The sequence below is a fragment of the Chaetomium globosum genome, genomic scaffold (assembly GCF_000143365.1).
Source record: "Chaetomium globosum CBS 148.51 scaffold_5 genomic scaffold, whole genome shotgun sequence".
NCBI lineage: Eukaryota > Fungi > Ascomycota > Sordariomycetes > Sordariales > Chaetomiaceae > Chaetomium > Chaetomium globosum.
The window spans coordinates 3,310,884-3,325,848 of NT_165980.1; the positions used below are offsets into that span (position 1 = coordinate 3,310,884).

At 57.6% G+C, this 14,965-nt stretch overlaps 8 protein-coding genes across 8 annotated transcripts; 4 read left to right on the forward strand and 4 right to left on the reverse strand.

The window, feature by feature from the left end:
• Positions 1–917: 917 nt before the first annotated feature.
• CHGG_07915 (uncharacterized protein) lies at positions 918–2,010 on the reverse strand (the record flags this gene model as incomplete). The annotated part of the gene is made up of 2 exons (XM_001225570.1): positions 918–1,783; positions 1,857–2,010. 2 exons carry the CDS (start codon positions 2,008–2,010, stop codon positions 918–920), a joined length of 1,020 nt encoding a protein of 339 aa, XP_001225571.1.
• Positions 2,011–2,492: 482 nt separating this feature from the next.
• On the reverse strand, positions 2,493–6,391 carry CHGG_07916 (uncharacterized protein; the record flags this gene model as incomplete). The annotated part of the gene is made up of 3 exons (XM_001225571.1): positions 2,493–2,537; positions 2,610–6,135; positions 6,186–6,391. 3 exons carry the CDS (start codon positions 6,389–6,391, stop codon positions 2,493–2,495), a joined length of 3,777 nt encoding a protein of 1,258 aa, XP_001225572.1.
• Positions 6,392–7,266: 875 nt separating this feature from the next.
• Positions 7,267–7,818, forward strand: CHGG_07917 (uncharacterized protein; the record flags this gene model as incomplete). The annotated part of the gene is made up of 2 exons (XM_001225572.1): positions 7,267–7,593; positions 7,687–7,818. The coding sequence occupies 2 exons, from the start codon at positions 7,267–7,269 to the stop codon at positions 7,816–7,818; spliced, it is 459 nt and encodes a 152-aa protein (XP_001225573.1).
• A 305-nt stretch (positions 7,819–8,123) lies between these two features.
• CHGG_07918 (uncharacterized protein) lies at positions 8,124–8,674 on the reverse strand (the record flags this gene model as incomplete). The annotated part of the gene is made up of 3 exons (XM_001225573.1): positions 8,124–8,299; positions 8,535–8,550; positions 8,612–8,674. The coding sequence occupies 3 exons, from the start codon at positions 8,672–8,674 to the stop codon at positions 8,124–8,126; spliced, it is 255 nt and encodes an 84-aa protein (XP_001225574.1).
• Positions 8,675–9,091: 417 nt separating this feature from the next.
• CHGG_07919 (uncharacterized protein) lies at positions 9,092–9,772 on the forward strand (the record flags this gene model as incomplete). Its single annotated transcript, XM_001225574.1, has 4 exons — positions 9,092–9,137; positions 9,414–9,526; positions 9,610–9,673; positions 9,738–9,772. The coding sequence occupies 4 exons, from the start codon at positions 9,092–9,094 to the stop codon at positions 9,770–9,772; spliced, it is 258 nt and encodes an 85-aa protein (XP_001225575.1).
• Positions 9,773–10,078: 306 nt separating this feature from the next.
• On the reverse strand, positions 10,079–11,074 carry CHGG_07920 (uncharacterized protein; the record flags this gene model as incomplete). Its single annotated transcript, XM_001225575.1, has 1 exon — positions 10,079–11,074. The coding sequence occupies one exon, from the start codon at positions 11,072–11,074 to the stop codon at positions 10,079–10,081; it is 996 nt and encodes a 331-aa protein (XP_001225576.1).
• A 395-nt stretch (positions 11,075–11,469) lies between these two features.
• Positions 11,470–12,310, forward strand: CHGG_07921 (uncharacterized protein; the record flags this gene model as incomplete). The annotated part of the gene is made up of 4 exons (XM_001225576.1): positions 11,470–11,508; positions 11,618–11,655; positions 11,806–12,177; positions 12,253–12,310. 4 exons carry the CDS (start codon positions 11,470–11,472, stop codon positions 12,308–12,310), a joined length of 507 nt encoding a protein of 168 aa, XP_001225577.1.
• An 838-nt stretch (positions 12,311–13,148) lies between these two features.
• Positions 13,149–14,716, forward strand: CHGG_07922 (uncharacterized protein; the record flags this gene model as incomplete). Its single annotated transcript, XM_001225577.1, has 7 exons — positions 13,149–13,192; positions 13,285–13,360; positions 13,509–13,697; positions 13,771–13,941; positions 14,013–14,314; positions 14,390–14,487; positions 14,571–14,716. 7 exons carry the CDS (start codon positions 13,149–13,151, stop codon positions 14,714–14,716), a joined length of 1,026 nt encoding a protein of 341 aa, XP_001225578.1.
• Between the last annotated feature and the right edge of the window lie 249 nt (positions 14,717–14,965).

Consider the following 14,965-nt stretch of genomic DNA (forward strand, 5'->3'; position numbering starts at 1 on the left):
GTCGGTTTGGTGCGGTGCGATATGGCCTGGTCTGGTCTGGTCTAGTTTAGTGTGGTGCCTGTTTGTGGTGTTTTGGTGGGTTTGGCCGCGGTCATCGTGTCACATCATATACTTGTTCTGTTGGCTGGGTACATACTAGACTAGGGAACTCTATACAGCCGGCTGGCTTACCGTAGCTTCCTTCCTGCGAATGGCGTGTGGGCGGAAAGTATAGGTTCCTTCTAGAGGGCAGTGCTGTTGACGATGTTGTCGAGACGGAAAGGGAGAAGAACATCATCAGTGTGCCAGGTGGGCTTGTGTTGTAATGATGAACGTAGCAGCAGCAGTGAAGGGTCGTTTTTTTGTTAACAAAAAAAGGTATAAAACTTCCCGACTAAATTCCCGATATAATCGGGAGAAGGTAGCTGGCTACGAAAACCCTCGGTGACTTTGAAAGCCTGGATAGAGGATAGCTCGCTGAAGCCTCGATCGTGGCCAACCGTTTCGAGCTAGTTACATGTCGTGGTTCTAAATTACTGGTTTCTAACTAAGCGAAGGGGGTGTCTTCTACGGTTGTTTCGGGTTGGTCCCTGACAACGGGGTGTGTGTCGAGGGGTAAGCGTACGGTTCTGAATATGGCTCTACTTTTTAACTCGGTAAAGGTCCCACTGTGATACGACGCATATACAACTTGGGTATGATCAAGGGAGTAGTTGTATGGGACCATGCTAGCCTGGTTGATCTAAGTCGTCAAAGGCAACCAAGTAAGTTCACGAGAGGCATGGCCGACACGAAACCCCCTTAAACATCCTCATCATACACTCACACACACACAACAAGCAGCAAATCCTCACACCCCACACATCAAAACCAAAAGCTCATTCTATCCCCCCTTCAACCCGCGCAACCAGCTAATTACTATTTATTTATCGATAAACCTAACCCCTCACCCACGCCGCCACGCCCAACACAAACACACAAACCAGCACATCCGCCCTCACCGAGCCCAGCACCTCGCCATACCGCATCGCCAACTCCACCTTACTCCGCAACCCCGCCGGCAAGAACCCAACCGCCATACCCAGCATGCCACTCCCGCCCGCGGCCGCCGCCTGCAGCCGGCTACGGCCGCGGTCCGCCACAAAGTGGCGTGTGCCCAGCAGGAGCGCCTCGGCGGTCGCAAACGCCCAGAAGTAGTTCTGGGAGGGGGAGGCGCCGAAGTCGGCGCGCGCCTCGGCCGACCCGGCGGCGGCTGCCGCCGCGCTGTCCCGCGAGAGCTTGCTGCCTGTGAAGGGCGTGTACACGGCGATGTAGAGCCCCAGCGCGAGCGCGATGAGCGCGTGCAGGAGCCGCCAGAGGGTCGCGTGCCGGTTGGTGGCAGATTGTTGGGGCTGGGGGGGGAAGGGTTGGGCGCCGCTGCCGGGGGTGGTGGACGGGGGGAAGGGCATGCCGGGCATGCCGCCGCCGAAGGGGTTGTTGCCGCCGCCGCCGAGCATTTGCATCATCATGCGCATCATCGGGTCGTCTTCCATGCCGGGGGGTGGAGAGGGCATGCCGGGCATGCCGGGCATGGGAGGGGTGGCTGTGCCGGGCTGGTCGAAGCCGAGCATCATTTGGCGGAGCTGGGTGTCGGAGAGGTTGCTGTCGGGGGGTGGCACGCGCGCGGTGGTTTGGGGCTGGTAGAAGTGTTCCGAGATGTCGACTTCATCGGGGTCGGCATGTTGGGCGGCAGCGGTACTGACTGGAGCGCTTGGTGTTGTCGTCGCCGTCGCCGTCTTCGAGGCTGCCGGGGCTGGCGCGGGGTCTGGGGAACAACGGGATGGTTAGTTGTCGGTTGGATAGGGTATCTCGGCAAAAGTTGTTGGGAGTAAGCCCACCTCTCGGAACACCGCCTCCCAAGCCGGTGATCCTGTTCAACCTGTTCTCGGCGCCGGCCTTGATCTTTGCCTCGCGACGAGCCTTGCGTTGTCGCGCCTGCTCAGCAGCACGTGCCGCGGCAGCCTCCTCGTCCGATGTCAACAGTTCCGTCATTGTTTGCCTATCTTTCTCGTCGAGCGTCTGTGTGGGTGTGTTAGTATGTGGTTTGTGGTTGGAGGTTGGCGTAATTTATGAATCGTTGGGCGACGAGTGCCCCTTGTGACGTCGAGCTCGCTCAGTGGACAAAGTGTTGAAGCAACCCTGTGGAGGCGTTGATGAGTTGTCGCATCCAGAAGGGTCCCAGCTCTTTATCTTATCGGAGCTCGACGGAATTTATGTTGAGGACGAAGGGTTCGGGTTGGCTGAGCAGCTGGAAGGACAACAACCCCCTGCAAAATAACTGCACACTCCCTGAGCATGCCAACACAGGACACACAGGCAAAAAATGCTGTTTGACTAAGAACTCAACCATTCAGGACCCCAAGTCATAAATCTATCAACAGAATTTTCTCTTTGCCTGGCTACATTCTAATCCTAACCATAAACACAACAACCGCTTAACACCTGCTCCCCAAACCTACCACCCCTGAACACAATCACGGCGTAGCCTTGCTCATGCTAATCAGCCTCTTCAGTCCAACCTACAACACCACAACGTTAGCATACCACTCAGATAATTAGGAACAACAACAACGGCAACCAGGGTAACTTACCATCCACTGGCCACACTCCTCGACCTTATCCCTAAAGATCTCCATCTGCCCCTTGGACGCAGCATCGTAATTCTTACCAGCGATCGCCTCCGCAATCGCCGTCAGCTGCTCGACCGTGTCAGGGCGGACCAGTTCCCCGTTGTTGAGGTGGTCGAACAGCAGACCCAGCCGCTTCTGCGTGTCCTTGACCTGCGGCGCGAACGTCGCCGGCGCCTTGGACGCCACCCGCTGCATGTCCTGGCTCAGGAGCTCGACCATGCGCTGGGCGTCGGGCGGAATGTGCGACCGGTCGCCCGCCGGGTGTCGTGCCGCTGGTGGAGTCGCCGCCGCGCGGGGCGGGGGCGGGGTCTGCTGCGGCGGGGCCGCTCTGGCCGCGGGCGGGGGTCCACCGGCAGCCGGGGGAGGTCCCGACATTGGAGGGGGGCCGACTGGTGGCCGGGACGCCTGAGGCGGCGGCGCCGTGTACTGTTGGGGAGGAGGTGCCATGGGCTGCTGAGCCGCCGGCGCCGGCGCATACGGGTTCGCCGGGGGAGGCGCTAGCGGGGTAGGGGTGGGCCCCTGGCCATATGGCTGCGCAGACGGTGCGGGTGCGTATCGATTGGAAGGCGGGGGGCCGGCAGGAGGAGCGTTGTATGGAGATGCAGTCCGTCCAGCGGGCGGAGGGACCATCGGAGACGGCAACCCGGCGGCAGCAGCCGCCGGTGGAGGTGCGTAAGGGCTCGGGGTGTTCGACGTCACCGAAGCCGGCCGCGCACCATAAGGTCCCGCCGGCGGCGGCCCAACAGGCGGCGATGTCACGCTGCGAGGGGGTGCCGATCCTTTTGGAGGCGGGGGCGGAGGAGTGGGCGCGCCCCGCTGATAAGGCCCGGTGGGCAGAGGGCTTTGCAAGCCTGCCTGGGCGCCGAAGGGTGCAGTGATAGGTGCCACGCTTGGTGTGGTCTTGCGGACTGGAGGTCTTGTGACCATAGGCACATCATTCCAGCTGCCCGGGTCCTTGTGAATCTTGGGTGGAGGACCGGTGTTTCTCGGAGGCGGGGGGGCCGGCGCTCCTGGCTGGGTGAAGGTTTGAGGGGGGCCATATCCTCCAGGTGCCGGGTGGGGAGGGGCATACCCGGCTGGCGCATACGGGGAGGCTCCGGCGGGTGTAAATTGGGATGTGGTTGAAGGCGCGTACGGATTCGACGACGACGCAGCGGGCTGGACTGGAGCTGGCGGCGCGTAGGGGTTGGTGTGGCTGGGGCCAACCGGAGGGATAGATGCTGGCTGCTGGTAGCCCATCGGTGTCGGCCCACGGGAGGCCGCGCGAGAGATGGGGCCGGTTTGGCGTTGGGCGACCTGGGGAGCCTGAGGGGCCACCTTCTGGGTAGCGAGCCGGACGCGGTTCCTGGCCACTTCGGCGGCGGGGAACTTGGTCGGGAGGAGGTCTAGGTATCTCTGGGCAACAGCCAACTGGCCGTGGGCGGCGACAATATCCGCGTACTGGGTATACTTGTCGTATAATGATCCGAGCTTCCAGCCTTCGGTAAGCTCCTTCTCGTCGTCCGCGAACTTGATGACGTGGCGGAAGACGGTGACCTTCTCAATGAAGTGCTGCAGTGACCTCGCGTGAATCGAGAAGGTGGAATCGTTGCTAGCCTCCTGGAGCCCGGCCTGTTCCGCTTCCTGCAGCTCAACAACCCAGATATCCACTACCTTCTCGAGCTTGGAGCCCACGAGATAGCAGAAGGAGGCATCCTGCCTCGAGCCAGACTCATAGATGCGGTCGCCGAGGGCTTCGCAGAGGTCGGGGAACTCAGATGGCTCAGCGAAGGTGCAGAGCGTGACCATGGTCTCCTTCCAATTGCCGAGGTCTGCATTGTACACGACATCCCAAAGATTCTTGCCGATGACCGAGTTGATAAGCCGCAGGTAGCTCGGGGTGCCCTTCTTCTGAGCGAGGTAGGAAGTTTGCACCTTGTCCACAAGTTCCTTTCCGCCACAGTTGGCGAGGATGAAGGCATCGGCGACCCGGTCCTCCTTCAGGCAAATATCGACAGCCTTCTCAAAGTTACCGAGGATGATAGCCTTGGTTACTCGGTCCTCGGTCGTGTTGCCTTCGCCCAAGAGCTGGAAGGGCTGGTCTGTCTTGGCTCCCTTGGCAGGAGTGAGGTCAGACAAGAAATCATCACCCTCATCAAGATCGCCCCACATGCTGGTCACACGCTTGTGCTTCTTCTTTGCGTCGTCACCGTTGGGTTGCGGCGGGGCCAGCCCTGTCTCCTTCGGTTCTTCTTTGGGCTCGGCGACCTCCGTCTCTTCGGGTGAGGTGGAGGCTTCATCGTCCTTAGCGAATCCGAGATACTCAAGAATCTTGGTGCGCCCGTCCGACTCGCTCAACGCCTTCAGCACCTGCCAGTCAGCCTTCTCTTCCTCCGTCTGGGCGTCAGCGGCATTGGAGTCGCAGATGGCGCCGATATCTCCTCGCTTGTATGCCTCCTCGAACTTCTCGGTGGCGGAGCCAATGTCGGAGTCGACAGAGAAGCTCGATATCTGAATCTTTGATGACCTGGGTTGGCCGGCCGGCGTGTCATTCTTTTTAAAGGTGATAAGCTTGCCGCCGTACCCGAAAGAAACACCGACGGGCCGCTCGAACCAGATCGGCGCCCTTGTGAGCGAGAATGACGCCCCCTGAAGCTCAGTGGGAGCCTTAGCGAAGAAGTCATCGTCGTCCGTGTTAGTTTGCGCGGCGGGCGCGACGGAGGCATTCGTGTTCTGCAACGTCTGAACGGTGATTTTACCGTCGAACGAGGCCGTAGCCACGAGGTTGGGGTTGCCGGGGTTGAAGCGCGTCAAGAAGGTCCAGTTGGTGGCCTCCGGAAACTCGCCGTATCGCTCCCCAGTCTGCGGGTTCCATACAAGGGTCCTGTTGTCCTTACCGCAGGAGATGAGCAGGCCCGGGTCCTGCTGGCACCACGACAATGACAGGATGCCCTGATCGTGACCTTGTAGGGTCTTTTCGGGCGCCTGCGAGTTCCTGAGGTTCCATAACAGAATGAGAGGGGTGTTGTCGTCGGACGTGGCGGTCAGGAGGTTGGTGGAGTTGGTCGGGTCCCAAGCGATCGCGCTGACCGGCTTGCGGTTATTGTTCAAGGTCAACGAGGCCTTCTTCGTCTTCAGATCCCACACCGTCACAAAACCGCCGGCGCTGCCCGTCGCCAAAATATTGGAGACTTTCCGGTTCCAGGCCACGCAGTCGATGTCGTGAGCGGCAGCGGTGCCGAGTCGGAAAGCGGTCGAAGTGTCGTTGGTATCCCAAACAAACAGCTCGCCCTTCGAGCCAGCGGTGGCGAGCACTTGCGGTCGCAGAGGGTTGAACTGGAGGGCTTTGATCGGCCCGGTGTGCTTGGTGTCGCGCGACATGACTGCCTCCTCGCCAGCAAGAAGCTTCGCGGCATCCCACAACTGTAGCGAGCCGTCCTCCATTGCGCCGGCAACCACACCCCGCGGGTGCTCGTCGCTGGGGGCGCCCCATGCTATGTCGTAAAACCTTTTATCGTGTTAGCGTTGAGACCATGCCCAACCATGCGATGCGCGTACCTGGACTCGGTGCTGATGCTGGCTACCGGTTGTAGCTCCAGGCCTTGATCCAGAGCGTCGAGGTTGAGTTCCCATAGCTCGAGCTTGGTCTCGTCTGAGAAGTCGGCATCGACTGCACCGGACCGTGTACCTGTAACCAATAATGGGTTCGGGCCGGACGACCAGGCGAAGGCCGCCGTCCGCGGGATCTCTCTCAACCGAACCATGGCGGGCGTCGGATGGAGATCGGCTTGGGGAGAAGTCGAGGGCGGTGGTACGTTAAGTGGGGGTTGTTGGTAGTTATTCGAATTATCGGGAAGGTAAACGGAACAATTGGGTCAAAAAGGAGATTAAGCACCAGTGTCCCTACCGCATCAAGCGTCGAGCCGTGAGGGCGCAGGGTGAGTGGTGCGGTGCAGTTCGGGTGTGAGTCGGGATCGGTGCGGCCTGTTGCCAGATTGCCTCGATGCCAGGGCAAGGCAAAGCAATGCGTCTTCAGGGGATGCGCCCCAGAAATTTGGCCGCTGTCTAACCACAAGTGACCAAGCGACAGCAACCATATGAGAGAAATACCCTAACCCTGTGTCACTTGTTCGAACAACCGCACGTTTTCGCTCCTCAACCACGAACAACAATAACTGTCACTAAATAACAGGGTTGGACCTCTACATTCATTGGTCATAAATCGTGTTTTCTTTTTGTGAAAAATCAATTCAATCAAGAAATGTGGTTTTGTCCCAGCCAAAGTCGAGTATGACGTATCCAAGATAGATCGCACAGCCAAGCAGTGAATTTAGCAGTCGGGTTTGGGCGGCAGGCGGGGCATCAGCTTCTCACAAGTTGCATTCAATGCTTTGATATCTGCAAAAGCACGTGATATCCATCTTCTTCAACAACCAGTGAATCTCATTCTCAGACGGCAGAATAGACAGGCCTCCCAACAATACAGCACTTTTGAACGGCGCTGAACAAGACGACGATCCGACCGGCCGTGAACCAGAATACTACCACCAGAGAAGACCGGACGAGTTTGTCACCCGCCCAACTTGCCAGACACCAAAGCCATCCCTGCTCATCGGACCATAAAATAACCTTTCCAAAAATGGCAGACACCTCCCGCTGGAAATCCACCGTCTACGTCGGCGGGCTCGCCCCGGCCGTGACCAAGACAACGCTGCAGGAGGCCTTCCTGCCGTTTGGCGAGATCGCCGACGTCTCGCTGCCCAAGAACGAGAACCCCAGCACGGCGGCCACGGAGCCCCACCGCGGGTTCGCCTATGTTGAGTTCGAGGACGTCGAGGACGCCAAGGAGGCCATCGACAATATGGACCAGGCTGAGCTGTTCGGGCGGGTGATCAAGGTGTCGGCGGCCAAGGCACCGAAGAGCGCGGGCCAGGTGTTGGGTGGGAAGACCGCTGTCTGGGAGCAGGTTCGTCCCTTTTTCTTTCTGGTTCTTTTACTTCCTCTTTTTTGGTTTATTTTTATAGTTTTGGATAGGACTGGTATTGACTTCTCGGTATAGGAAGGGTGGCTGGCCGAGAATGCTGTCAGTGAGGAGGACAGGCTCGCAACAGACCAGGCCCAAAACGCGAGGCCCGACGACCCGATGCAGGGGCTAGAGGGGCTGGATGTTGCTGGGCCGAAGCCGGAATGATGGCTTGTGCCGATAACGTTCACGAATAGATAGCGTACGGTTATGTGAAGGTTCCGCGAGTCTAAGACCCAGGGTTCAAGTCGATACCAAGGAATTGCATAGCTGCGGCGTTGGGAGTTGCTTCAGAAAGACCATTGCGGATCAAGGAAATGCATGTTTGTTCTCACGTCTTGGACAGTATTGACACACGCCGAGCCTGAGTCACTTCCCGGCACCTTCAGCTCGATCTGTCTTCGTATACAAGTTCCGGCCGTCTAAATCTAACGGTCCAACCGTCCACCATGCCTAGTCGCACACATCCTCTTTTAGGAGTGCTCTGCCTTCTGGCCCTCCTGGTGACCTTCCTCGTGGGCATCATGGGACGGCCCGTGATGCGCATCGGCGAGCCGGTTTTGCCTCTTGAGGCGGATGGTCTTGTCGGTCATGAAGTGGCGAAGGCTCGAGTAAACGGCGGCCGAGACGGCAAACGAAACGACAACGCCTATGGAATTCATAAATATCAAGCCGCTTAAAAATGGTAGGGACGCATCGCGGGGCATCCTCACCAAGAGGCCACAACTCGGGCGGGATCCGCTTAAGGCGGCGGAGACGCTGCGAAACAGTGTGCGCTACCAGCCGACAGCATCCGTGTCAGTCTTTCCTAGCTACTCAATTCCATCGCAATCGCACTACCAATGATGCCGTCGGGGTTGCCGTCAATATATGACTTCACGTACCAGACTGCTCCTCCTTCTATCAAATGTGCCGGGTCAGTTTCGGTGCAATTGAATAAACTGGCGCAAGGACTACTTACCGGCACCGGCCGCATCATGCGAGCCGTAGGGCGGAACATCCGCAGAGCCCGGGTGGCATACATTTTGGGTGATGGGTGAGCGGAGATGTTCCTCTGAGGGAAAACTGTGGTTGCGCAGCAGCCCGTTTTGGGGGGGGGGGTTTCCGAAAGCTTCGGGAAGTTGGCGTCACGATTTAGCGACCACGGGAGAGAGGAGCTTGGGTCCTTGCACAGCTTGTCCCCATAAAAAACAGCACGATTTGTTTGGCTTGTGAGCCCAGCCAAGCCTTGGCTACAAAGAAATCAGGTAACTCATCGGCCTTTTGCGGCTTGCCAACCAATTCCCTGTGAGTCATGCTGTGGACTCCCGCAGCCGAAAGTGCCCTGGCCTGACCTCACCACTCCCAAGCTCTGGCCAATTCCCACGACGACGACTCCGTCAATCAATTCGCCCGCCCCATTGAAGCTGCCTCGCCCCGTCAGCTCCTAGATTCGCCCAACATGTCCGACGACGACCGCGTTACCAAGCCCTTCAAGTTCGTCACAGGTATGATTGAGAGCTCTCCAACGCCGCAAATTCCCTCGGCAAAAAAACCATGGCCTAATCTCGGCTTGATCATGCGGAACCCGTTACTAACACTTTTGGCAGCTGGTATGCACCGCCGTTCTTATTTTGCAGATGCCCCGAGTTGAATCCGAATTGGCCGTTTTGGGAACGAATTGGGGAGGAAGAGGGGGGGCGCACTGGACTTGGACGAAGAGAGGGGCAATGGGGCCGATATGACGAGTGCACGTCGATCTAACGAACGTCTCTACTCCCTAGGTGTCGACGCCCGCTTCCCGAACGTCAACCAGACCAAGCACTGCTGGCAGAACTACGTCGACTACCACAAGTGCATCATCGCCAAGGGCGAGGACTTCGCCCCCTGCCGCCAGGTTAGCCCGTCTGCCCCGGTGCTTGAGGTGTCCCTGAGGGGCATACTTTGGAATACAGATGCTAAACCAACTGGCACGTGTAGTTCTGGCTCGCTTACCGGTCACTCTGCCCCAGTGGATGGTATGAGCGGTGGGATGCGCAGAGAGGTATGCTTCCAGCACCCTGTGTTGTTGTCGTGATAAGGGATAAACGACACTAACACACTTACAGAAGCTGGTAACTTCCCGGTCCGTCTGGACCAGTAAAGGAATGCTGTGAAGGGGGATACGGTGGGAGAACGCATCAAAACTGGACCATGTTACATTAGACTCACAGTAGTCAGGGGAATGCATAGAGTTGGGGTACTCTGCTTGTACGCTTACGCGGTGACAAGGGGTGGGTGAGAACGGGAGGAAAGAATTGTGGTGCTTCAGATTGCAAACGCAAAGTGATTGGTATCAACATTTCTGTAAACCGTTCCAGAATCCCCAAACGCCACCATAACGCTTTACCAAGAGTACATAACCGGCACAACATTAATACAACCACAACCAGCCATCTCTGATTCCCCCTTACGCCTCCACTCCTCCGCCTTCGCTCTCATCAGACGAGCTCATAAACTCATCATCCTCATCAAACCCAAGAAACTTCCTCGCCTGCCCCTTTCCGTTTCCATTACCATTCGTCTTCACAACATCCTTCTCTTTCTCCTTTCCCTTTCCCTTGACATCAGCCGCCGGTTCCAGATCCGAAGGAGGAGTGGTCGCCTTCGAACTACCACTCCCCTCCCCGTCCCCATCTTGCATAACCTCATCATCCTCCCCTTCTTCATCCGCCGATGACCCACTCCCCCCAGCACCCCGCTCCCCAACTAAATTATCACGATACACCCCCTTCCGCATCACCTCCAACACGGCCTCACGCGTCCTCTCGCCCGCCTCCTCCTTATCCTCCACCCACTTCCCATCCAGCCCGACCTGGCGGCTGCCGTACTTGATCTCGTCCTGGCGGCGCTCCGTGGTCTCGACGATCTCCTGCCAGCGCTGGCGGCGCTTCTCCTTCTCGCGCCGCTCCATCTCGGGCTTGATGGCCAGGTACTCGGCCAGCGCCTTGGCCTCCGTCACCGTGCGCAGCCGCCGCCCGTCCAGGTTGCGCGACGACCCATGCTCCTCCGCGCCCCCCGCCCCCTTCTTGCGCTTCGACATGCGCCCGCCCGCCGCCCGGAGTTGTGAGCCGAAACCGCCCTTGCCGCCGGGTAGGGCGGCTGAGAGACGTAGGGAGAGGATGTTGTTTGTGGTGGCATTTTGGAGGTGGCGGGTGGAATGGTCTTCGGTGGTGGGGAGGTAGTGGGAGATGGGCAGAGTGGAGGTCAGCGGGATGGAGCGGTTGGAGAGAGTTGTTAGGAAGAGGCGGGTGTTTGAGGTAGTGGCGGATGGGGGCAGCCGGCTGTCGAGTTCGTCGAGGAGGGTGGTGATGGGCGTTGCTGGTGGCAAAGCAAGAGAGAGGGTCGGAGGGAGGCCAGTTCCAGCGAAACTGGTGATGAGCACGTTTATTTTACTCGCCGCCATTTTGATCCTAAACGCAGGTTGTGCCCGGAGTGGTGTGATACGTGTAGTAGATACGGTGAGGTCGAGGGTTGGAAAGCCGCCGATTAACGATGAACTTCCACTCCGTGTCGGCATGGCGCATGATAAGATGACTAAGCCGTCCGGGTTGCTGGACAAGCTTCAAATGCACCAGCCACATCGGTGGGGTCTTTAGCTGCGCCAGGATTATCAGCTGCCAAGAGGCTTTGTGGCCGTGCGCCCCGCTAATCCCGAGCCCTACTACCAGATTGGAATTTCGGCGCCGCCAGCCCACAAATCACTGCGGTCTTGAATTTTGTGAAGAGCTCGACTCCCCATCGCCGACACTTTCCCAGACCAAGATCCTTAATTGTGTCGACACCGGTCTAACCGCCAAGATGCTTATTCCCAAGTCCGATCGCAAGGCGATCCACGAGGTATGCGACTTTTTGTTCTTGTTCGACCTAGAGGGGCGGAGATGGGCATTTTCTAGGCGAACGGGGTGCCATCAATCATGCGAGAAGATAAAGCTAACATTCGAGACAGTACCTCTTCCGTGAGGGCGTGATGGTCGCTGCGAAGAAGTAGGTCCACCCGAATCCATCAAACAACCACCTCGGAATTTCCTCGATCGAAATGCTGCGTTGCAACCTCGATACGCGACATTCAACATCACGACCCCGAACACTCGTCCTCGATAAGACCCATCGATGCTAATTCATTCCTCCTTGCAGCTATGAGACCACCCACGAGACCGGCATCCGCAACCTGTACGTCATCAAGGCTTGCCAGTCCCTGACCTCGCGCGGCTACGTCAAGACCCAGTTCTCGTGGCAATACTACTACTACACCCTGACCCCCGAGGGTCTCGACTACCTCCGGGAGTGGCTGCACCTCCCCGCCGAGATCGTCCCGGCTACCCACATCAAGCAGCAGCGGTCCCACGCCCCGCCCCGCGGCATGCTGGGCGAGGAGCGCGGTGAGCGGAGGTTCGGCGGCGGCCGTGGCCGTGGCGGTGACCGTGGTGACCGTGAGGGCGGCTACAGGCGCCGGGATGCTGGTGAGGGCAAGGAGGGCGGTGCGCCGAGCGACTTTGCTCCTCAGTTGTAAGTCGGCCTGGTGGTGAAGCTATGCGGGGCACGGTACTTTGGTTCGGTTTGCTGACTTAGATTTTTCAATAGCCGTGGTGGTTTCGGCCGTGGCCGTGGCCGTGGTGAGGACGCTGCCCCTCCGTCGTAAGCGGATAGCACTAGCAACGCCCTAACGGCATGGCACGACATGTACTCTACGTCTCAGAGAGCAATAGGGTCGATCGGTAATGCACCTACTCGCCAGGACCGTGAGTGGTTTGCGTGTGGAGTTGGTGGTTAGAGATCATTCGGAAAACTTCTGCATTCAGGGTCATCATTTGCGGTCAATACGATTTTTGCTCTCACTCGATTGCTCGTGGTACTGTAAGCGACGGGCCGGTCGCCGGAATTGATGAGTTTACGAACAATCCGAGGGGTTTTTATCGTTCAGCTGAACGCACTCGGCCAGTGCTAGAATGTTGCGAATCGAGTCGATGTTGATGCTGAGGTCCAACTGTGATCCCTATGCCCATTGCTGATGTTGCGGGCAATTTGAATCAGTCATGCTCGAGTCAGCCTATCAGTTTCTTGAAACTGAATTGCTTTGTCAACGCCTTCTAAGGCGAAGGAGTTGCTCCACTCGGTTAATGTCAAACCAGGAAACCTATTCAACAACGCCGAGCCCCACCAATCTGGATAGTCACATAGGATATGACAGCGCGGGGAGAAGCCAAGTTGAGACAAGAGAGTGGGTCAGGTGGTGGTGGTCAACAGTCAGCCCAGGTCGATCCTTGACTCTTGAGGTTTGGGGTGTTTGTGTTGTTGCTACAATCAAGGAACTTCCTCGGCTACTGTTGCCGCTGTCTTTGTTTGGGACTTAGTATAACATGGCCCCCTTTTCCCTCCCATACTCCCATGGGCTCAAGATGGTCTTAGTCCTTATTAGCTAGCGTCAACCCATCCCATCACTTGCACAAACCATTACTTGGCAACCCCTCAACACCAAGATGGGCTCCCTCTCGAAGCTTCCTCAGGAGATGAAGGCGTTGAGGTGAGTTTAATGGCCTGGCTAGCAGAGTCACCCTCAATGCTTGAATATTATGGCTAGTTGTGAAGACCTTTATGTTTTAACACACTATGTAGGTACAACAAGCCCGAGGATTTCGAAATCGTCAACGTACCTCTTCCCGTGCTGCGTGAGGATGACGTCCTCGTCAAGGTGAAAGCCTGCGGTGTGTGCGGAACAGGTATGGCAACTTGTCTTACACTAGCCGTTCTAGAATTTAGTCTAACTCCCATGCAGACTTGGTAATCTATGTTGCTCTCGGCAAGGTCTAGCAACAGAGCAGCTAACATACTTCTCCTAGCATATCCATGAGGGAGAGTTTATTGCCGAGTTCCCGCTTATCCCGGGTCATGAGACCGTTGGTGTCGTCGCCGCCGTTGGCCCCAAGGTCACGGGCTTCAAGGTCGGCGACCGCGTTGCGGCGGACAACTCGGAACTATGCAGTCACTGCTTCTACTGCCGCCGTGGCGAAGGATTGCTTTGTGAGAACGTACGTCTCCGCTGGATTCATACCCAGTCAACCACAATATAGGCAACCCGTTCCCATACTAATCTTGCCCCAGTGGACCGGCCACGGTATCAACCTGCCGGGAGGTTTCGCCGAGTATTGCGCCTACCCGCAAGCCAAGGTCTTCCAAATCCACAACCTCACCGACATCGAAGCGACCCTGATCGAGCCGGCATCCTGCGCCGCCCACGGCCTCGACAGGATCCGTCCGCGGCTGGGGTCCAGCGTTTTGATGTTTGGCGCAGGGCCAACCGGACTGGTACCCCCCCCCCCCCCAAACTTAACCTTCCTACCTAGGTACCCAACCGATTTATTAACTTCCCCTCAACGCAGATGCTCGCACAACTCCTCCGCCAAAACGGCGTGACCAACCTCACCCTCGCCGCGCCCGGGGGTCTCAAGATGGAGCTAGCCAAGCAGCTGGACGCGGCCGACACCTACGTGGAGCTGTCGCGGGACGACCCCGCGGCCCAGTTCGAACAGATCAAGCGGGACAACCCGCACGGGTTCGACATCGTGGTCGAGGCGACGGGTTCGGTGCGGATCCTGGAGGACGCTATCAACTACTGTCGGAGGGGCGGGACATTGGTTGTTTATGGGTTCGTTCCTCCCATCTTATCCCACCACCCCATAAAGTCCTGTACTAAGCTAACGGGTTGTTCCTCACCTGGCAGTGTGTACGCCAAAGCGGCGCGGGTCACCTGGCCGCCGTCCAAGATCTTCGGGGACGAGCTCCGGATCATCGGATCGTTCTCCGAGGTCTATATGTTCCGTACGTTGCCCCCGCCCTCCGGCTACCCCTTCCGGATTTGCATGTACATACATGCACACGCCAGGACTAACCGATGGGAATAGCACAAACGGTCGAGTACCTCGACTCGGGCAAGATAAAGACCAAGGGCATCGTCAACAAGGTGTTCAAGCTCGAGCAGTTTGGCGAGGCACTCGAGAGCATCCGGAACAAGACGGCCATTAAGGCGGCGATCGTGTTCGATGACTGAACATACGGAGCACGTTGATGGATGCCCGTTTCATGAGTTGCGTACCAGGCCACCAAGTAGGGCATGCATGCCAGAAAGAACGCTGTTGAGCCAATAAAGTTCAATTGAATAGCATTACCCAAACCGAAACCCCAATTCTCCTCTCCGTCTATAAAGATAGCTGTCTGTAAATGCGATCGACCACCGAACCGTCAACAAGAAAATGGCCATGCTTTGTAATACCTTGTATGTACAGACCGACACGACAGA